General features: G+C 43.3%; 1 protein-coding gene across 1 annotated transcript; it reads left to right on the plus strand.

Annotated features, from left to right (window-relative positions):
- The first annotated feature begins 1,601 nt into the window (after nt 1-1,601).
- On the plus strand, nt 1,602-14,465 carry Chrnb3 (cholinergic receptor nicotinic beta 3 subunit). Its single transcript, XM_036166745.1, has 5 exons — nt 1,602-1,740; nt 3,199-3,243; nt 10,691-10,800; nt 11,010-11,892; nt 14,122-14,465. The coding sequence occupies exons 2-5, from the start codon at nt 3,217-3,219 to the stop codon at nt 14,254-14,256; spliced, it is 1,155 nt and encodes a 384-aa protein (XP_036022638.1). The 5' UTR covers nt 1,602-1,740; nt 3,199-3,216; the 3' UTR covers nt 14,257-14,465.
- Nucleotides 14,466-19,354: the final 4,889 nt, after the last annotated feature.

The following is a 19,354-nucleotide window of genomic DNA, read 5'->3' on the forward strand; positions in this document are numbered from 1 at the left end:
GGAGCAGCATTATTTATCCACACAAGGAATCTTTGTTCAAACTCATTTTACAAAGAGTTGTATTTTTTAACTAGTTTACAAAGCCATAAGGCTTTTCATATAGTCTTAGTCTTGGTTAATCGTCTCCTTATGCCCTTTCTCTTTCCCATCTCTTGCCTCCATCCCTGCTTAAACCTTTTCACTCCCTCTGCCTTGAGATCACTTCTCCTCTGTCGCATTGGTCCTTCTTAGTTTCCTGACTTCTGTAGAAAGTCCAAAGTCAATATCCAAATCTGAAAATTTGAAGCTAGACTCCATATATGAATGTGAAAAACATGTTGTATTTGTCTTTCTGGGCCTTGTGTGCCTCAATATATCTTGCTAGTTCTACCCATTTTCCTTTGAATTTCATATTTTACATTGAGAAACATCCCATTGTGTACCACATTTTCATTACCCATTCATTAGCTGATGGATATCCAGGCAGATTGTATTTCCTTGCCATTGTGAATAAAACAGCAATGAACATGATATCTCTCTAGTAGTATGTAGAGGTCTTTGGGTATATGCCCAGAAGTCCTGGAGTTGATGCATATAGTAGTTCTAATTTTAGTCTTTTGAGAGACTTCTATACTGATGTCCATAGTCAGCCCATCTTATCCCAGACTTGGCCACCCTGTGAACAGTATGTGTTCACCTGGAATTGCTCCTCATTTAGGGAACTGCCTGTAGAGACCTCATATACACAAAGGGATGTTATCTTCTCTCCTTTCATCTAACTGATAATCTCTGCATTTTGGCTTAGTAAACTGGGAGGGAGTGTTTTGTTTGTGATTGTTGGTCATTGTGTATGTCTCTGTGGGATCATAGGTCTTCTTGTAGAAAATTCTACAGATTTAGTTCTTCTAGGCTATCAACAGGATATTGAACATTCACAGAGAGGCTGGAAACAGTAATTAGGGAGTGCATTGCTTTATATGTAACCATGCACACAACAATATATTATAAAACTGTATATATGCAACACACACACAAAGGCAACACATAATAAAACTACATATACTACACATATACAAAGGTGACACACACATAATAAAAGTATACATACTACACACATACAAAGTGGCACACATATATGTATACAATAATGCACACATAGTATGATTGTACATACATACATATATTTATACAACATATATACAAGGACAACCTGGATATACAATATACATACAAGGATAGCATATATATCCAACATACACAATGACTACATGCATGTACAACCAATGGACAAGATAAAAATAAATTCAGGGTGCCGTGATGGAGCCAGCATGTGGGCAACATACATTTCTATAAGATGGTGGCATTTGTGGTGAGGCCTAAAGTGGAGGTGTGTGCACAGTGATGAAAAGTCTCTGGGAAAGCACAGGCTTTGGTTTTTCTGGTGTGGTCCAGGGAAGTAGCGTGCGGGTGGAGAGTGGGGTCCACAGTACCTCACTTCAGTGCCTCTGTGGAGTCAGCTGATGGGAAAGAGATGAAAGCTCCAGGTGCAGGATGCTGAACCAGCTGTTCTGCTGCTTCCTTAATTCAGGCTCCCGGGTGACTCTTACAGCCACCGAAGGACTGAGCTCCATAGCCGAACATGAAGATGCCCTCCTCAGACATTTGTTCCAAGGTTATCAGAAATGGGTTCGCCCTGTGTTGAATTCCAGTGACACCATAAAAGTGCATTTTGGATTGAAAATATCTCAGCTTGTGGATGTGGTGAGTCATCCTCTGCCCTGAGTTCAAAACACCACACAGTTCTTAAGTGTTGAGGCTCCAGACATTTATCTGTCCTTGTTGCTGACACTGACATTTTACAAATAGGCTCTGGTGAGCAGAAATCTTCCCCAGGGAGTCAGTGAAACACCCTGAGGAAGGAATGGGAACTCATTCCATTACAGCATTGTAGGACTCTTGGGCAAAAGGTGGAGAGGGGAACTGGAAGAGACTGGCCCCTGGTTGGAAGCTGGGGAACAGGGAAGACGAAGACCCAGGTGACAGATGGGATCTTAGCTCACTGCTGCCTATGATGAGCTGGGCTGTCAGGGCTCCTGCATCTAGAGGAAGACAAGTCGGTGACGGCAGTGCCCTGTCACAGTCCCCAGGCGACCTCCTTTTCCTGAACTCACCCGCACCCTGGCATCTCTGCTCACTTTCCTCTTGGGTTTGTGCTTCTGCTGTGTTTATGTTTGTGGAGCAAGCTGTAGGTTCAGATTGACCAAATGAGGGAACTCATCCTACGATGGTCCCCAAAGCCCTAGAACACTTCTCGGGTGTGGCTCAAGCCTGTGGCCTTCTTCTCCCTCTCTGGGCTGACTCAATACCTCAGGATTCCTTCTGGAAAATCATCCCCAGTTTTTCTTATATCCAGCTCTAATTTCCTTCTTTGCACCATCCAAGGCCTTCTGAGTTGTTCAGTTGATAAAAGTATTTCCAGAATAAATTACTGCTTTTCCTAATGGGTGGTTTCATTTGAGCTAAATACGCAGAATGCCTTAGGGCCACATACCACTGACTTGCTCTTAAGTTTGGAATCTTTGATCTTTTGGGGTTTGAACACTTCCAGACTCAGGATTCTCCCAAAGAAAAAGCCAAAAAATTGAAACCCTGCAGGTTCACCCTTTCTAACTGCCAACTGTTAAAAACCTTGATTAGTTCTTTGAGAGTTTTGTACAACTTGTTTTGATCATGCTCCCGTTTCTTCTCATGTTTAACTCCCTCCCTGCTCATCACCCAACACTACACCTTTAAATACAAATCCTTCAACACCAGTTGATGCTGCCTAAATATTCTTTTTTTTTTTTTAGCTAGGGATCGAACCCAGGACCTTGAGCTTGCTAGGCAAGCACTCTATCACTGAGCTAAACCCCCTACCCCTAAATATTCTTGAATGTGCATCATGGTTGGTTTAACCAGGGCTAGCTACCTTCGTAGAGAAAACCTTCTGCCCATCTCCAGAAACTGACAATGGCCAATAACTCCACAGCCAGGAGTGGGTTTTCCTGCCCAATGCCCATCTCCACACTGGGATCTGGTTTATCACTGGGATTTGGTTTATCTGGCTTGCACAGGTTTTATGCACACTGATGCACTGTTTTCAGTTAACATTTGCAGCTATCATGCGGTGTCCAGAAGACGCTGTTTAATGGTCAACCTTTTTAATTGTCCCTTTCTTAGGATGAAAAGAATCAGCTGATGACAACCAATGTGTGGCTCAAGCAGGTGAGGTCACGAAAGCTGTGTCTGCCCGCCAGCCCAGGGTCTGACATTGCTTTCTACTCAGACATGTTGCCACCTGTAAAACACTCTAGGAAGCATGCTGGGTTCCTCAGGGGGAGATTTAGGGATGCCTGGGAAAGATCTGTTTTCTCTTTAGCTAGTTGTGAACCCAGGAGAGTAGCTCTGTTAGTATATGGGGATGCGTCTTCCCGTGGCAGTGTTCCTCAGGGGTGGAGCAGAATGTGGCAGCGGTGGCCCTGGGCAGGTGGTGACTGAGGGATTCAGCACTATTTATTGAGAGTCCTGCTAAGTGACAGACATTGTGCAAGGTCCTGGAGGAAAGAGAAGAACAGCCATGTCTTCAAGGAGAGGATGAGAGTTAGTTACGTAAGGAATAGTTACTAGAAGGTGATGCACAACATAAATAAGTTTGTATAAGACCCCATGATTACATGATGGTGCCATCGAGATGGGGGACAGTCAGAGAATGTTCCCACGCAGAGCAGATCTTTAACACAGATGTCAAAGTCAAACAGAAGGCCTGAAAACCAGAAAGGAGTGGATTTTGTGGACCACATAAACTGTCTTCCCAATATCCCCCATGACTTCACAACACTCTCACGCCTGAGCAAACCAACGGAAACTTGATCCAACCATCCCAACACACCTTAATCAAAATGAAGACGAAAGCCCTCAGTTCCCCTCTCCCCTCCTTTCCTTCCCACTCTAGCAAAGGTCTCAACCATGACCTTTGCAAAGCACAGCTCTCGCAGGCAGAGGAATCCCTCCAGCTGGACCTATTTTTATTCTATTGATTTTATTTTGCAGACTCCGCTTGTCTTTCTCCTTTGAACTTTCAGAGTAATCACACCCCTGGGGGACCATAAATATCTTATTAACTGGCTTGCTGAAGCCACATGAGGAAGGACAATGTCATGACCCCTTGGATTCTACACCATCATGTCCGAGGTCCAAGTGCATCGCCATCCATCCATCCAGTCTTCATTTCTTCTCAGGACCTTCCCACACACAGTTCCACCACCATTTCCCTAACCTGCCCCACCAGCCAGCTCTGATTTCTCACCCTTCCCATCTCAGCTCAGAATGCCTACACCATCCTGTCACAGTACCCCAGGCAGGGAGTGCGTAGTGTCAGGGACCAGCACCGTGTGGTGCATTGCCAGTTAATATGGCCTGTTGGGTGATGCAATGAATTCCTCAAGCAACGTTAAGTCCCCTGAGCTGCTTCCTTTGACATCTCTGTCCCCTTGCTAACCATTTTGCTGCGGGAGGGCAGAAAGCAAGAGCAATTGTTCTGGCTTAGAAATCTCCCCCCCCCCCCCTCCCTGGGGGGGGGGGGCTTGCCTCAGTCCCCTTAGAACACTGTTTCTGAAATTATTTCACTCTTTACCCTCTTTGGTCCAAGAAATTTTGTGGGGTCCTTCAACACATAGGTGTGTAGATATGCAAAATAAACATTTACTGATGCTAAAATAGGAAGCAAGTGATTTTAAAAGTTTCCTGGTGTGTGTGTGTGTGTGTGTGTGTGTGTGTGTGTGTGTGTGTGTGTGTGTGTGGTGTGTAATTCTATCATTTCTCACAGATGGAAGGAAGTTTGCATGCTTATGAGATGGATGCAATTGCTTATTTTTCACTGAAAATTAAACCTCCAGCCAACATTTAACACCGTGGGCTGTGGAGCATCTTTAGCGTTTCTCAGAGCTGCACGGTGTCTTGGTTTTGTCATCTCCCATGGTCAGAATGCTGCTTTGTGTGACCACATCCGGAGCGGAAGACGTGAGTTCAGGGACATTTCAGAAATTCCTGGAAATTTTGTCCTGATGCTGAGGCAAAATTCATCTAATTAATTTTGTGAAACTCAAGCCAACCATGTAAGCAGCAATTTTAAAAGCCAAACACTTTCATGCATTAGACTCTGAAGATACACTGATTTGATACTTTTATGGTGAGAAAAGACGGCGGGGAAATGCCAGTCTTGATTTTTCACAACAAAATCATTGTTTCTGGAGAGCACAAACAGTATATGCAAGCTAAACACCGTAATTAACAGAAAATGGTGGCCGAGAGTCTGAGCGAAGCGTTTGGGCAGCATTTGTTGGCACTGCGGAGTACAATGCCATACCAAGTGCCACGCGTGCAGATCGGGCTCAGATCCAAGGCCACACGGCACGGCGCGGGTGAGCTCTGCCCCAAACACCTCTAAACTAAACGTGTCCTGTTTAGTTTAGAAGAAAATTTTGGTTGTTATTCATCCAGAAACAGTTGTTTCCAACTTTTTCAAAGCCTCTATACTGATGCAGGATCCTGTATGGGATCACTACCCACAGTTTTAGAAGCTATGCCACCACTCACCATGTGAAATTAGTTGTTTTCCAGAGGCCGCAACAAGGTGGGGGTCTTTAGACTTGCTCATCCTTTACAGGACAGAAACGGTTTTAACCAAGGACCTTCTGTCTTTAAGAAGGAAGAAAACTGAGCCCAAGAAGCCGGTGACTTGCTTTCCAGCAGGACTTAAGTGCCAAGCGGAGGAGTACAGGTTGCGCTCATTGACTGAGCTTGGTCACTGATTTTCTAAGGATGGACTGTGAGTATAGTGCATCTCCAGACAGCCTGCCTGTGCTCTTTATCTCTGCTGCTCTGGGCTGTGTGCCCGTGTTTTGCTGTGACTAGAATCTACTTGGATCTTCCCACACTGGCTGAGAACCACTTACTTTCAAGAGACAGGGAAACCTGGCCCAGACCCCATTAGCAAACTGAGATTCTATTGGCATTCATGATCTGAAAGAGGTCGGGGTAAGGGTTTATATACGGCTTCATTCACTACACAAGCAATACCACAAGACATTGCTTTAAGACAAAGGAGCTCAGCGGCCTCAAACTCACCATACCCAGTTTGACCTCATTTTGAGTCTGATAACTTTTCCTCTTTGTCTATAAACAACTTTCTCTGATTGTATTGTGGACCACCCATCTTGTGGTTTGGTTTGGTCTGTTCCCTGTCACCGGGACAGAATCTGTCAGCACTGGTTTGATATGACACTGTGTGTGTGTGTGTGTGTGTGTGTGTGTGTGTGTGTGTGTGTGTGTGAGAGAGAGAGAGAGAGAGAGAGAGAGAGAGAGAGAGAGAGAGAGAGAGAGGTGACAAATGCTAATAGAACCCTTTTCTAAAGTGCAAGTACATATTATATATATGGTAAAAAAATTTATTGAGTCAGGGCAAACAGAGGTAGATCACATTTAAATTAATAGACTTCTGAAATGGCTGGTTTTCCAGCTGAATCATGTTGGTTAGAAATAGAATTATCAAATTTTATCAGCCAGTTTATATGTTAAAGGTTGACATGTAACCCATGGCATACAAAAGAGAGAGCTCATTGGCCACTTTGCATGCATTACAAGTTTAAGTTGCATGTTTTTAATTCTGTGACTTTTCCATAATGTTTTATTTAAAATTTTTCATATACTATATACTTTCCTATTCCTCAACTCCAGTCAGACACATAACTACCTCTTTTTTTTTTATCATAGACACACCCACTACTTTTCAATTTTAATTCAATAAAGTACTCTAAAATATTGTTGCTTTGAAAGACTTCAGTTTCCAAAGTAGTCAAAAGCATTACAAATTCAGCATAAGATATACAAATTTAGCAAATGTTATTGAGAGCAGACAATATTTTTAAGAAAGCCTCATTTGCTGGGCTGGAGAGATAGATGGCTCAGTGATTAAATGTGCTAGCTAGTCAAACAGGTCTCTTTTAGCCTCCAAGGGTACCTCTATAGGTGTGGCATACACTACACTACACTACACACACACACACACACACACACACACACACACACACACACACACGCGTAAGTACATAAATCTTTAACAAAAGAAGGCACTGCACTGGGTGGCTGTGTATGTCAACTTGACACCAGCTAGAGACATTAGAGGAAGGAGCCTCAGTTGAGCAAATACCTACATGAGATCCAGCTGTAGGGCATTTTCTCATTGAATGATCAGTGAGGGAGGGCCTAGCCCATGATGGGTGGTGCCATCCCTGGGCTGTTTATTGGTCCTGGGTTCTATAAGAAACTGGACTGAGCAAGCCTGTAAAGTGCTTCCCCTCCATGGCACCTGCATCAGCTCCTGCCTGTAGGTTCCTACCCTGTTTTAGTTCCTGTCCTGACTTCCTTCCGTGATGAACAGCAACACTGAAGTGTAAGCCCAGTAAACCCTTTCTTCACCAGCTTGCCTTTTGGTCATGGCACCAACTTGCCTTTTGGTCATGGTGTTTCATCACAGCAATAGAAGCCCTAACAAAGACAGGCATGGAGAACTAGTTTCTAATAGTGTCAGTGTATTAAAATTTGAGCACAGAAGAGCTTTTAGATAAATTTACATTTTCAAATTCTTTTTAATAATAAAGCCAGACAAAAATCACTTTATTTTTAGATAAAATACTTTGTAGCTTTATGAGTCAAAACACAGCTTAAATTCTTTTGCTGCCAAGTTCATTTTCTGTGTATAGGATTGCACACCTTAAGCAGAATTTTAAGTTGTGGAGAAAGCCACTCCTCATGAAGATCCACGGACAAAGCAATCTTTGAGTCCTGCCCTTCACGTCAGTAACTTCCAAGAACACATTTGCTAGCAGTCCCAAATATCTTGCAAAAGAGTTAAATCTAAATTATACTTTGATGAAATGTAACAGATTAAGGTCACCTGTCCACATGGCTAAACATTAAGAGCATAATCAAGCCTTAATCGCACAGCAGCAACCTGGGCTTTCAGAAAACAGAGCGCCCCATCCCGACCCTAGTTCTAGAGTTAACTCTTACAACGCCTGCTTTTCAGTGAAGCCTGGCTTACAGAGGGACCTTAAATAACTGCCTCTCCACCCCCCAAAAAGTGGCAGCGGCACATGAGGGACAAGGAAGTCTTAGCAGTTGGTGCTGCATTGCATTGACTGTATGAGGTCTGCAGACAGAGCCATGCACAGTATGGGATTTGATTGTAAGCAGCCTCTTCTGAGCGGTAAGTAAAGTGAAGCACACAAGAAAATGCCACTGTGTGTCAGACTTGGACCCAAGATTCCAAGAGTCTCTCAGCAGGAGACAACGTAGTACAAGGAGCAAGTTGTGGGAACAAAGAGAAGCCCAAGAAGGCGGAGAAAGGGTTCTACATGCATTAGTTGGCCTGGCTCTTAAGTTGCTAGTCTTCTGGCATGCTTTCCTCCAGTTACACAGTATTTTAAATATTTTCTAGTCTAGCTTCCCTCAAACCATGTTTTCTTCTTCTCCTCCTCCTCTTTCTGCTTCTTCTGCTTCTCCCCCTCACTCTTCTTTTTTAAAATAGAGAGATAATCACATTTGAAGAGCTACTGTGATTTATCAGGAGCTTCAAGTTTATTTTCTTTTTTAAAAAATAATATTTTGATTTATTCTTTGAACACTCCATGTAGATGCATTAGGGCTTGATCATATCCACTCGCCACTTCCCAGTTCAACTCTGCTCAGCCTCCTTAGCATGCCTCCCTTATAATTTCATATCCTAATTTAAAAAATATATATAGTTGAATCCAATTAGCACTGCCCATATGAACCATCCACTGGGGCATAAACAATGTACCACAGCCATACTGCAAAGAGTTCTTCTCCTTCCTTCAGCCAAAGTCAACTGCCAATGGCTCCCCAGTCAGGAGTGAGACCCCAGTAGTCTCTCCTCCATCCATTCTAGAACTGTGTTTCTGAGATAACAAATCAGTATTTATTTAAGCAACACATAGATGAAAATGCCAGCTATAACTGGACATGTGTTCTTTGTGCCCCAAACAAATCCGTGTAAGCTGCTTTGCCAGAAGGAACAGGAAATAATACAACAAGACAGTTTGAGTAAACAGTTTTTTAAAATATCAAATCAAGTATTCATCTCTTTTAATACAATAACTCTAAAGCAAAAGTAATTAAAATATATACTTTAAGTTTATTTTTTGAGAATTTCATACTGTGTTCAGTGTATTTTTATTTATATTCATTCTCTGCTCTCCCTACCCCTTCCAGGAGCTCCCTCACTCAGTTTTACGTCCTTTTAAAAAAAATAACCCTTTTGTTTTTGTTTTTGTTTTCTAGAGCCCACTGGCACAAAGGAATTACACCCCTAAAGAAAACAGACTCTCTTTCTCCCCCTTAGCGGCCATCAGCTGTCAGTAACTACTCAGGTGGAGTGGTAGCCTGGGTTTCCCTTCCCCATCTGCACAGGAATGTTGACGGGCTTGATCCTGTGTGCACTTTGAGTAGGCAGCCACAGGTACATGAGTTCAGGAGTGCAGCATCCTGTCCTGTCCAGAAGATACTGTTTGACCATGAGCTCTGGCTCTTCCAGTTTTTCTCTCCCCTCTTGTGTGATGCTCCCTGAGCCATCGGTGGGGTGGCAGGGTTTGGGGAGGTTGACACAGATGTCCTGTCTTCCACTGAGCACTCGCAATCACCCATTCTTACCAGTCTAAAGAGTTATGGGTCCCCACATCGAACACTATCTACTAGAAACAAAAGTTTCTTGGACCAAGGTTGAGAGCCTCACAGAGTATGGGCACAAACATAAATATTTAGAAAGTGATTTGCACTTTTTAGGCATCATTTATATTTCAATATTTTGCCAGCTGATTAAGTCACCCATCTGCCAATTCTTGATTTTTTAATGACATAGATGGCATCACTGGACTCCAGGAAGCCTCACACTGGGTATACCCTTCTAATGCTTGAAGAAAAAAAAATAAACATATGGAGGCCCAGGATATTAGGGACATAATTTAAAATGTTAATTAGGAACTTACAAAACCGCTTTAGATAAACCATAAAAGGGACGTCTTCCATCCATTCTCACTGTTTAAAAGTGACAATACCATCAGGAATGATCACAGGTGCTGGGCATCTCACAGTAACAGGCCCAAATCGTATGTTCCCATTGTCAAGGGACTGAAATCTCATCGGACAAATCCTCCTGGAACAAATTGGCTGAGATCAGACATCACTTCATAGAAAGGGTCTTACTGTATACATCAGGCTGGCTTTGAGCTCATGGTTCTCTTGGCTTGGCTTTCCAAGTACTGGGACCAGAGGCATGCCCCCTCCCACACAGCTGTGACCTTTCTGTTTGTTTCTTAAGAGAAAAGAGGATAGAAACACAAGTCGTGAATCACCGTCCATGGTGGTGAGCCTCTTTACTGGTTCAGACATGGGCTTATGGAGGTTCAGAGGCCAGGCTGGCTTACGTTGCATCCGGAAGCCGCACTAAATCCCAGACAGGATGCCAAGGTCTAACCTGGGTGAAAATCTCTCTTGTCACGAAATGGTGGGCTGGTAAATTTTAGAAATTTGAAGAGCTCAAGCTCTAACGTACTGAATCTTTAGAATAAAGTTGCTGCATACTCATTACACGCAGGAATGGACAGACCAAAAATTACGCTGGAATCCCGAAGACTATGGTGGAATTAATTCGATAAAGGTTCCGTCAGAATCTCTCTGGCTTCCTGACATAGTTCTTTTTGAAAAGTAAGTGTCTCAGAGTACTGCACTGGGTAGATGAACACAGGACACAGAACAGTCTGATGTGGGTGGAATAATTAACTTTATGAATCTAAGTGATTCCTTTGTATTGTTTGACATTATGGTGGGAAAGGCATGCCACGTAGACCGGTGGGGAGACCCTCCAGACAGCGGGCGTTTGGCCACATACTAAAGCGTAACTACTTTCGTGGCAGTGCTGACGGACGTTTCGAAGGTTCCCTCATGACCAAGGCCATCGTGAAATCCAGTGGGACCGTCAGCTGGACTCCCCCTGCCAGCTACAAAAGCTCCTGCACCATGGACGTCACGTTTTTCCCATTCGACAGGCAGAACTGCTCAATGAAGTTTGGATCCTGGACTTACGATGGGAGCATGGTCGACCTCATCCTCATCAACGAAAATGTTGACCGGAAAGACTTTTTTGACAACGGAGAGTGGGAGATACTAAATGCAAAGGGGATGAAGGGCAACAGAAGAGAAGGCTTTTATTCCTACCCGTTTGTGACCTACTCTTTTGTTCTGAGACGCCTGCCGTTATTTTACACGCTCTTTTTGATAATCCCCTGCCTGGGGCTGTCTTTTCTCACGGTCCTGGTATTCTACTTACCTTCTGATGAAGGGGAAAAGCTTTCACTCTCAACCTCGGTTTTGGTTTCTTTGACGGTGTTTCTTTTAGTAATTGAAGAAATAATCCCGTCTTCTTCAAAAGTCATCCCTCTCATCGGCGAGTACCTCCTCTTCATTATGATTTTTGTTACCCTGTCCATTATTGTCACAGTTTTCGTCATTAATGTTCACCACAGATCTTCTTCAACCTACCATCCCATGGCCCCCTGGGTGAAGAGGCTGTTTCTGCAAAAACTCCCGAGATGGCTTTGCATGAAGGACCCCATGGACCGCTTCTCTTTCCCGGATGGAGAGGAGAGGAAACCAGCGGTGAGGGGCAAAGTCTCAGGGAAAAAGAAACAGACGGCTGTTAGTGATGGAGAAAGAGTTCTGGTCACTTTCCTGGAAAGGGCCGCTGAGTCCATCAGATACATTTCAAGGCAAGTGAAGAAGGAGCATTTCATCAGCCAGGTGAGTCTGCAGTGATATAACAGTGCCGTGGTCGCTGAGGAGTGGGCAAGAAAGCCCTGCTGGTGTCCCTTGCAACAGAATGTGGTCCTTGTTCACAGTGGCGTTATCACCTAGCCTCTGTAAAGCATATAAAACAAGCAAACCATAGGGACTTTAGCATTAAGTTTTTCCTTCACAGAAGGAAGCGTCATGAGTAAAACTAAGCAGCTGCAGATTCAGTGCTCTAAATCCTCAACTGCATTTTACAGAATTCAGTTGCACCTTTAAAGGGGTTATTACCCTGATCTGTGGTAATTTTCACTGTTTCATGCTATGATGTTTTTAAATCTAGTGTTTAGAAATGTGTTTAGTGACTAGAAAGAGTCAAAATTTGAAAAGTAATACAAGTTCAGTTGCAACAGATGCTTCATCAAGGGAAAGGGAACTGGTTACTTAGTGTAGACACTAGAGAAAAACAAGGACAGGTGATTCCATCCTGGGATCCCAGCTACCCAGGAAGCTGAAGATGCAGAGTTTGAGATCAACGTGATTCATATAGTGAGATTGTGCCTCAGAAACAGAAATGCCTAGGTTTCAGAGGCACCACCATCCTGGCCACAGATCCACCCCTCTCCTGTGTGACGTGTTACATTGTCAGAACTTCCATGTGTTATTGAACCTACCTTGAAGAACACGACAAGGAAAGAAAAAACAAGCAAGCAAACAAACAAAAACAATGACAAAATCTGTCAGTATGCAGGCTGAAAGTAGACTATTTCTGTGCCATCTACAGGCAGGGTTTGGGTCATTTTACTATAAAATTCTTGAAAATTAGATCAAGACTCACAAAGGATTATGAAAGTGTTTTTAGAAGCATGCTTTATATTTTATCTTGTCTTCTTAGGTTCATTGTGATTTATCTTCTCTCTTAATTCTTTATCATATTTTTCACACAATTCAAGATTTTGATTTAAAAACAAAAGACAAGAAAAACATCGGCTCTTACAGATATGCTTCAGGTACTAGGGAAGAAGTTTCTGTTTTACTTCTTTACATCTCTTGTAAATACTAATACAAATATTTACGTGGGTTTTAAAAAGTATGACCAGCACAGATCATTTGAAAAACTCAGGCAAGAGGATTGCAATCACTAGTAATCCCACTAACTAAGGTTAACATTTTAGCATTTTACTCTTGCTTGTGTGTTTTATGCTATAGTTTTGTTTCTAAACTTGGAAAGCTCAGGACAGCCCGCTAGCCTGCTGTCCACCTTCTGCCAGCAGGTGGGCCTCCAGCTCTATTCCGTCTTTACCAAATCCTTGTCTACAGGTACTGCAACTGAAAATGTTGATCATCGTACTCAACTGGTTAGCAATTCCCTGTACAGTGTCCTGGTTTCCCCCGGCAATCTATCCTGAGGCTCAGTACTGCTTCAAAATTCCTGGGGAGATGATACTGTGTGTCCCTAGACTATAGAAGGTCCTTTCTTCCCTCCCTCCACTTCCTTCTCCTCCTCCTCTTTCAAGAACTGAAGTGGTTCCCATTGGGTGTGTTTTCTTTTTTTTTTTTTTTGTGATCATACTCTGAAGCTTCCTGGGGAACTGCTATAAGCCTGTAACCATGTATAGAAACTCGACTCTGTCCCTTTAAAGGTGAGATCCCATGCTTCTCTTGCAGATTTCCCTAGCCTAGGGCTTGTTCCTTCTTGGACCTGCTGCTCCACGTCCGGTACACATTCTCCCACAATATCCCAGTCTAACTAAAGTCTCCACAGACCCCTTTCTTACAATGTCCCACCTGTCATTTCCTCTGTTCCTTAGTGCTTTCTCCTGGAGCTACAGGAGCCATGCCCACATGTGCAGTCAGAGGGAAATCCTGTGATACTTACCTAAAATGCTCTAAAGATATCCATTTTTGATAGGCGTATCAGGAAGCACTGTATAAAAATCAGGTTTTTTTTTATGTGTTTGATCAGCAATATTTCCAAGTATAAGTAATTCTATAGTTTTTGTTTTACATTTTCACTGTTTACAAGTGCTCCTAAACATTCAACTTGCAAGTTATTTTCTTGGGGTTCGATGAATAACATACCTGATTAGAATCTAAGTCCATTACATTAGTGATGTGCATATACATGTTGAAAGCTTAAAAATGTGTCATAAATGCAATATTGCTCTTTTTATATCCCTTAATGAGTTTGGAAGAGCTGCTCAGCCTCTTGAATGACAGGTGCCTTTTTCTCTTTTGCAGGTAGTGCAAGACTGGAAATTTGTGGCTCAAGTTCTTGACCGGATCTTCCTGTGGCTCTTTCTGACAGTTTCAGTTTTGGGCTCCATTCTGATTTTTATTCCAGCCTTGAAGATGTGGCTACACCGTTTCCATTAGGAATGACTCTTCAGATTGATGAATCCCCCTTAGGACTAACAGCTGCTGCATGTTCATAGAATGCAGATGCATGCACTAGCTGTAGTGCCCTCATTCTGTTGTCTGAGCTTTCTGTGATGGAAGGACTCAGAAAATGTGGCTTTGATGTAATGTGATGGGTTGCTGCCCTTAGAAATGGATTTGGACAATTCAAGGGGGACTCCAACTTACATTTTTGTGCAGAAGTTCCCAAATTCCTGCATCTATTCATCCCCACACTCCTGCACATCTCTATCCCCTGCATCTGCTTATCCCCTGGACTCTTCCATCTGCTCATCCCTAAATGCCTGCATTTTGCCCATCCTGGTACTCCTGGTATCTGCCCAGCCTGTTGGTGGTTGGCCTGAGCTGCATACTGGTGCCATGTGGTACTTCTCTACCAGTGTGGGTGAACACATTTTGACAACAGTTTCAGGGTTTATATAGGTGCAATTTTTGGCCTAGACACTGTTAGTACAATGGTCAAAGATGTCACTTGTTGATGAATGTCCCACAAATATGGTGTTTGTTGGAAATGATCTTAATTGACTATGACAGCTCTCTAAGACAGGTGTTACTAGAACTTTGTTCATTGCATTGCAATGCTTTTCTAACGGTGCAAATAGGTGCTCTGTTGATTTGTGACTTGCTGTGAGATCTCATCAAAATAGCTTAGAACAGAAAACCAGTCATCTGTTACTAGAACTACATTCATTAATACATGTCTTTCTGCTCTTAGGTGATGAAGAGTGCTGAATATTCTTGGATCATGGTTTTGGATAATGTGCTAGCCAGTGTTCTATTGCCATGAAGAGACACCATGATTATCACAGCATTTTTTTTTTTTTTTGAGCTGAGGATCAAATCTAGGGCCTTGTGCTTGCTAGGCAAGCGCTCTACCACTGAGCTAAGTCCCCAACCCTATCACAGCATTTAATTGGGAGATTTCTTACAGTTTCATTAGTTTTAGTTCATTATCACTACAGTAGGAAGCATGGTGACACACAGGCAGATATGCTGTTGGAGAGGTAGCCTAGAGTTGTATGTACATCTGGATCTGTAGGCAACAGGAAGAGAGAGACACCGAGACTTGGGCCTATAAAACCCCCAAACCCACCCCCAGTGACACACTTCCTCCAACAAGGCCACACCTACTTCAACAAGGCCACACCTCCTAATCCCTCTCAAGTAGTGCCGCTCCCTGATGATTAAGCATTAACACATAGGAGCCTATGGGGGCCATTCTTATTCAAACCACCACAGATAGAATTTCCACTGAGTCTTCTGCCTTCACATTCCTTTCTCTGTGTCTCCCTTCTTTCCTTACCCCACCCATGGCTCCTCTAGGATGGAGGACCATTTATCAGATTGACTTTGCTGCTGCTATGGAATCCCTCCCAGGTTTTGTTAAAGGAGTCTGTTCTCCACAATGATGAAACCCTGTCTGCTCTGCTTTATTTTAGACATGGTTCTTCTAAGTAGTTTGTCCCTGATATTTGAAAACCCCAATATAAGGTTTTATTTTTAGGTTATTGTCATTGCAAAACACAGTAAGAGTTGAGTCTTCTTATTCCTATTAGTCCGTATTTTTTCCTTCCTAATCCTCTTAAGCTTGTCTTTTTATCTTTAGGCTTAGATATGTCACATGGTGTCTAAGCAGAGAGTGATGTCCATCCATCTCTGTCCATCTCTCTGCCCTTCTCTTCCCCCTCCTTCCTTTCCCCTTTCCTCCCATCTCCTCCTCTCTGCCTTCAGTGACTAAAGTCTTCAAACTATGCAGATCTTCTTCAATTTCTTTTACTGTCTTTCTCCATTTTCTCTCTTTCCCTCTTGACATTTCTGGTAGAGATCCTGTCATTGCTGGATCTGCTCTCCATGTTTATTAACTGATTGGCTCTTCTCTCATGCTTTTAAATTCTTTTTAAAAATACAGTATTTTCTTAATTCTTTGAAAATTTCACACAACGTATTTTCATCCTTCGTACCTCTGACTCCTACCCCCCATTTTCTCCCCATCTACTCCCTAACTCTATCCTCCAACTCCACATCCTAATCTATCTATCCATCTATCTATCTATCTATCTATCTATCTATCTATCTATCTATCTGTCTATTTAAATATCCCTCTGATTCTGGTTTGTGCTGCCTGTATACTCTGGTGTGGCTCCAGCCATTGGTCACTGAGGAACCCAGACCCCTTGAGGGGATCCATACTTTCACTATTCTGCAGCTATGAAAGGCTGTGGCAAACATACAACAGAATGGAGGCCCTTGGCGCAGCGTGATGGGCCCTGGAGTCCCCAACCTTGAACCTAGCTCTAGTTACAGGAAAACCCCAACAGATGTCCTCATACAGTAAAATAAGCCAATTAAAAGTTACAGGAAAGTGGGGGGTTGGGAATTTAGCTCAGTGGTAGACTGCTTGCCTAGCAAGCACAAGGTCCTGGGTTCGATCTTCAGCTCCAAAAGACAAGAAAAAAAATGGGTAAACGTTACAGGAAAGTGGAGTCACGATAAAGAAAAAATGTATTAGCCCCAACAACTGCCAAAAGAGATAATAGTTTTCTTGCAGCTGCAAACTCACCAAGGATAGCACCTCTGGATGGGAGGTACATCAATCCTGAGTCTGCTCCTATGTAGTCTGAAGACCCCAACTCCTGTTGCTTAGCCCCCTTGCTTTACTCCCTATAAATACCCTGCTCCCTTGCTACTTGGGGTCTCTCCTCTGCTGCTGCATCAGATGAATAGAGAGTCCTGAGTTAACTCATAACAACACAAAGACTCTTTGCTTTTGCATCAGATTTGGTCTCTTGGTGGTCTTTGGGGACTCTGGAAACAACAATGACATCTCTGCAGTTGGTCCCTTTCTGGCTGTTGGTGTTGGTATGTGTGAGTAAGGTCGGGTGGAAGTCCTTGTTCATCGCTTCTTGTTCACATCTCACAGCAGAAGTAGCACAGGGGGCGGGCGTCCAGGCTCTCAGGCTGCCAGTATCAGACTTCTAGCCCTGGCTCCACCACCTGCACCAACCCCTCCCTCACTGCTTGTGGTAATTCAGTTCTTGGCCACACTTCTCTGGCTTGTCTTTCTTAGATTCTTCAGATGTTGTTCAAGTGTGTGTATGGAAGGGATGGTTTAAACCCAGGTCTGGAGTTCTTAGGGAGCTCAGCCATAGCCAGTTGAAGGAGAATGTCTGCCTCAGCCTCTTGAGAACCTGTTGCAGAGCCTACACTGCCCCTCCCCCACCTCCCCCACACTTGCTGCCAATAGTGTGCTTGGATCTGGTTTGATCCAGTATATGAGATGGATTTGTAAAGAAATGAGTCAATATGGTGAAATAAAAACTAGAGAACAAAGATTGTTGGTCCTAGCTTTGTGGCTAGCCAGCAGCATGAGCAGTGAGCCTTAAACCAGCTGTTATGAAGGCATTTTTCAAAAAGGATTTTTACCCATTTTTAAAGTGAAAGGGGCCTGTAGGGAGGAAGGGGGTAAAAGGTAAAAGGGGTTGGGATTGGGGTTCAGAGAGGGCAGAGGATAATAGTAATCAGGACCCCCACTGCACATGTATTAACTTGTCAAAGAACAAAGTTAACAAAAGTTAGAAACAAAGCAAGACTACTGCCACCACCAGAAAGGGAAACAAATCTTTCATTCATGAAGTTGATTCTTGTCAAATATACCATCAGAGTAGTCAAAGAAGTAACCAATACAGGTTATAGTCAGTCTGACTTTTGGATGAAAATATTCTTCAGCTTTTAAATAACCCTCAGGGGTCACAAAGAATTAGGCAAGGATCTCTCTGCTTCACCCCAACAGTTCAGATGCTCCTGCTGTGATATGTGAGGGAGTGTCTGCTCATCCTTCTAACACTATGCCCCTAATAAAGACCCTCAAGAGAGTCTTAGTTTCTCATAGGGGTATCTGTCATATGGTTGTTCTGGCAGGGAAAATCCTGCACCAACCTGTTTCCCAGAGTACAGGAGCTTAGTGTCGCCAGTTCTCAAGGGATAATTATGACATCCATACTCATTGGGACAGGCACAATGGTCTTTTAGACATTTATAAAGATTTACTTTTATTATTTTTATTTAAGTATATGTGTGCATGTGCAAGAGAGAGTGTGTGTATGAATGTATGTCATATGTGTGCATGCCTGTGCAGGCCAGAAAAGGACATCAGATCCTCTGGAGCTGTAGCTATATGTGAGCTACCTGGTGTGAGTGCTGGGAACTGAACTCTGGTCTTCTGGAGGAACAGTAACTCTCTCCAGCCCTTACTTTAGACATTTCTAAATACCAACTGGAAAGTGTGTGGAAAGTGTGTGTGTGTGTGTGTGTGTGGTGTGGTGGTGGTGGTGGTGGTGGTGGTGGTGGTGGTGGTGGTGGTGTGTGTGTGTGTGTGTGTGATGTGGTGTGGTGTGGTGGTGGTGGTGGTGGTGGTATGTGTGTGTGTGTATGTGTGTGTGGTGTGGTGGTGGTGGTGGTGGTGGTGGTGGTGGTGGTGGTGGTGTGTGTGTGTGTGTGTGTGGTGTGGTGGTGGTGGTGGTGGTGGTGGTGGTGGTGGTGGTGGTGGTGGTGTGTGTGGTGTGGTGGTGGTGGTGGTGGTGTGTGTGTGTATGACCTGTTTATGATCTCTGGGGAAACATAACTGGATTCTTAACTTGTTCAGATGCTATAACAAAACTCAGTGAGCTATGGAGGTGACTCAGCAGTTAAAGGGCTTACTCTATAAACAGGAGAACTGGAGTTTGGATTCCTGGAACACAGGTAGATGTCAGGTGGGTATGGCAGCCTGCCTCTATCTTCAGTCGTAGAAAACAGACATGGGCCATCCTTGGAACCAGCTGGCAATAGACTAGTCATATCACTGAGCTTTGGATTTGACTGGGAGGTCCTGACTCAATGAATAAGGTGGATAGTGATCAAGGAATAGTCTAAAAATTAAAAACCTTAAGTATATATTTAACAATTTATTTCATGCTCCTTTACAGATTTTTAGTTAATGCTTTCTCTTGTTCTTCAAAAAAAAAAAAAAAAAAATGTTGTGCCCTTGCCTCCAAAAACAAACAAACAAACAAACAAC

This window comes from Onychomys torridus, chromosome 17 (genome assembly GCF_903995425.1).
Source record: "Onychomys torridus chromosome 17, mOncTor1.1, whole genome shotgun sequence".
Classification (NCBI taxonomy): Eukaryota; Metazoa; Chordata; class Mammalia; order Rodentia; family Cricetidae; genus Onychomys; species Onychomys torridus.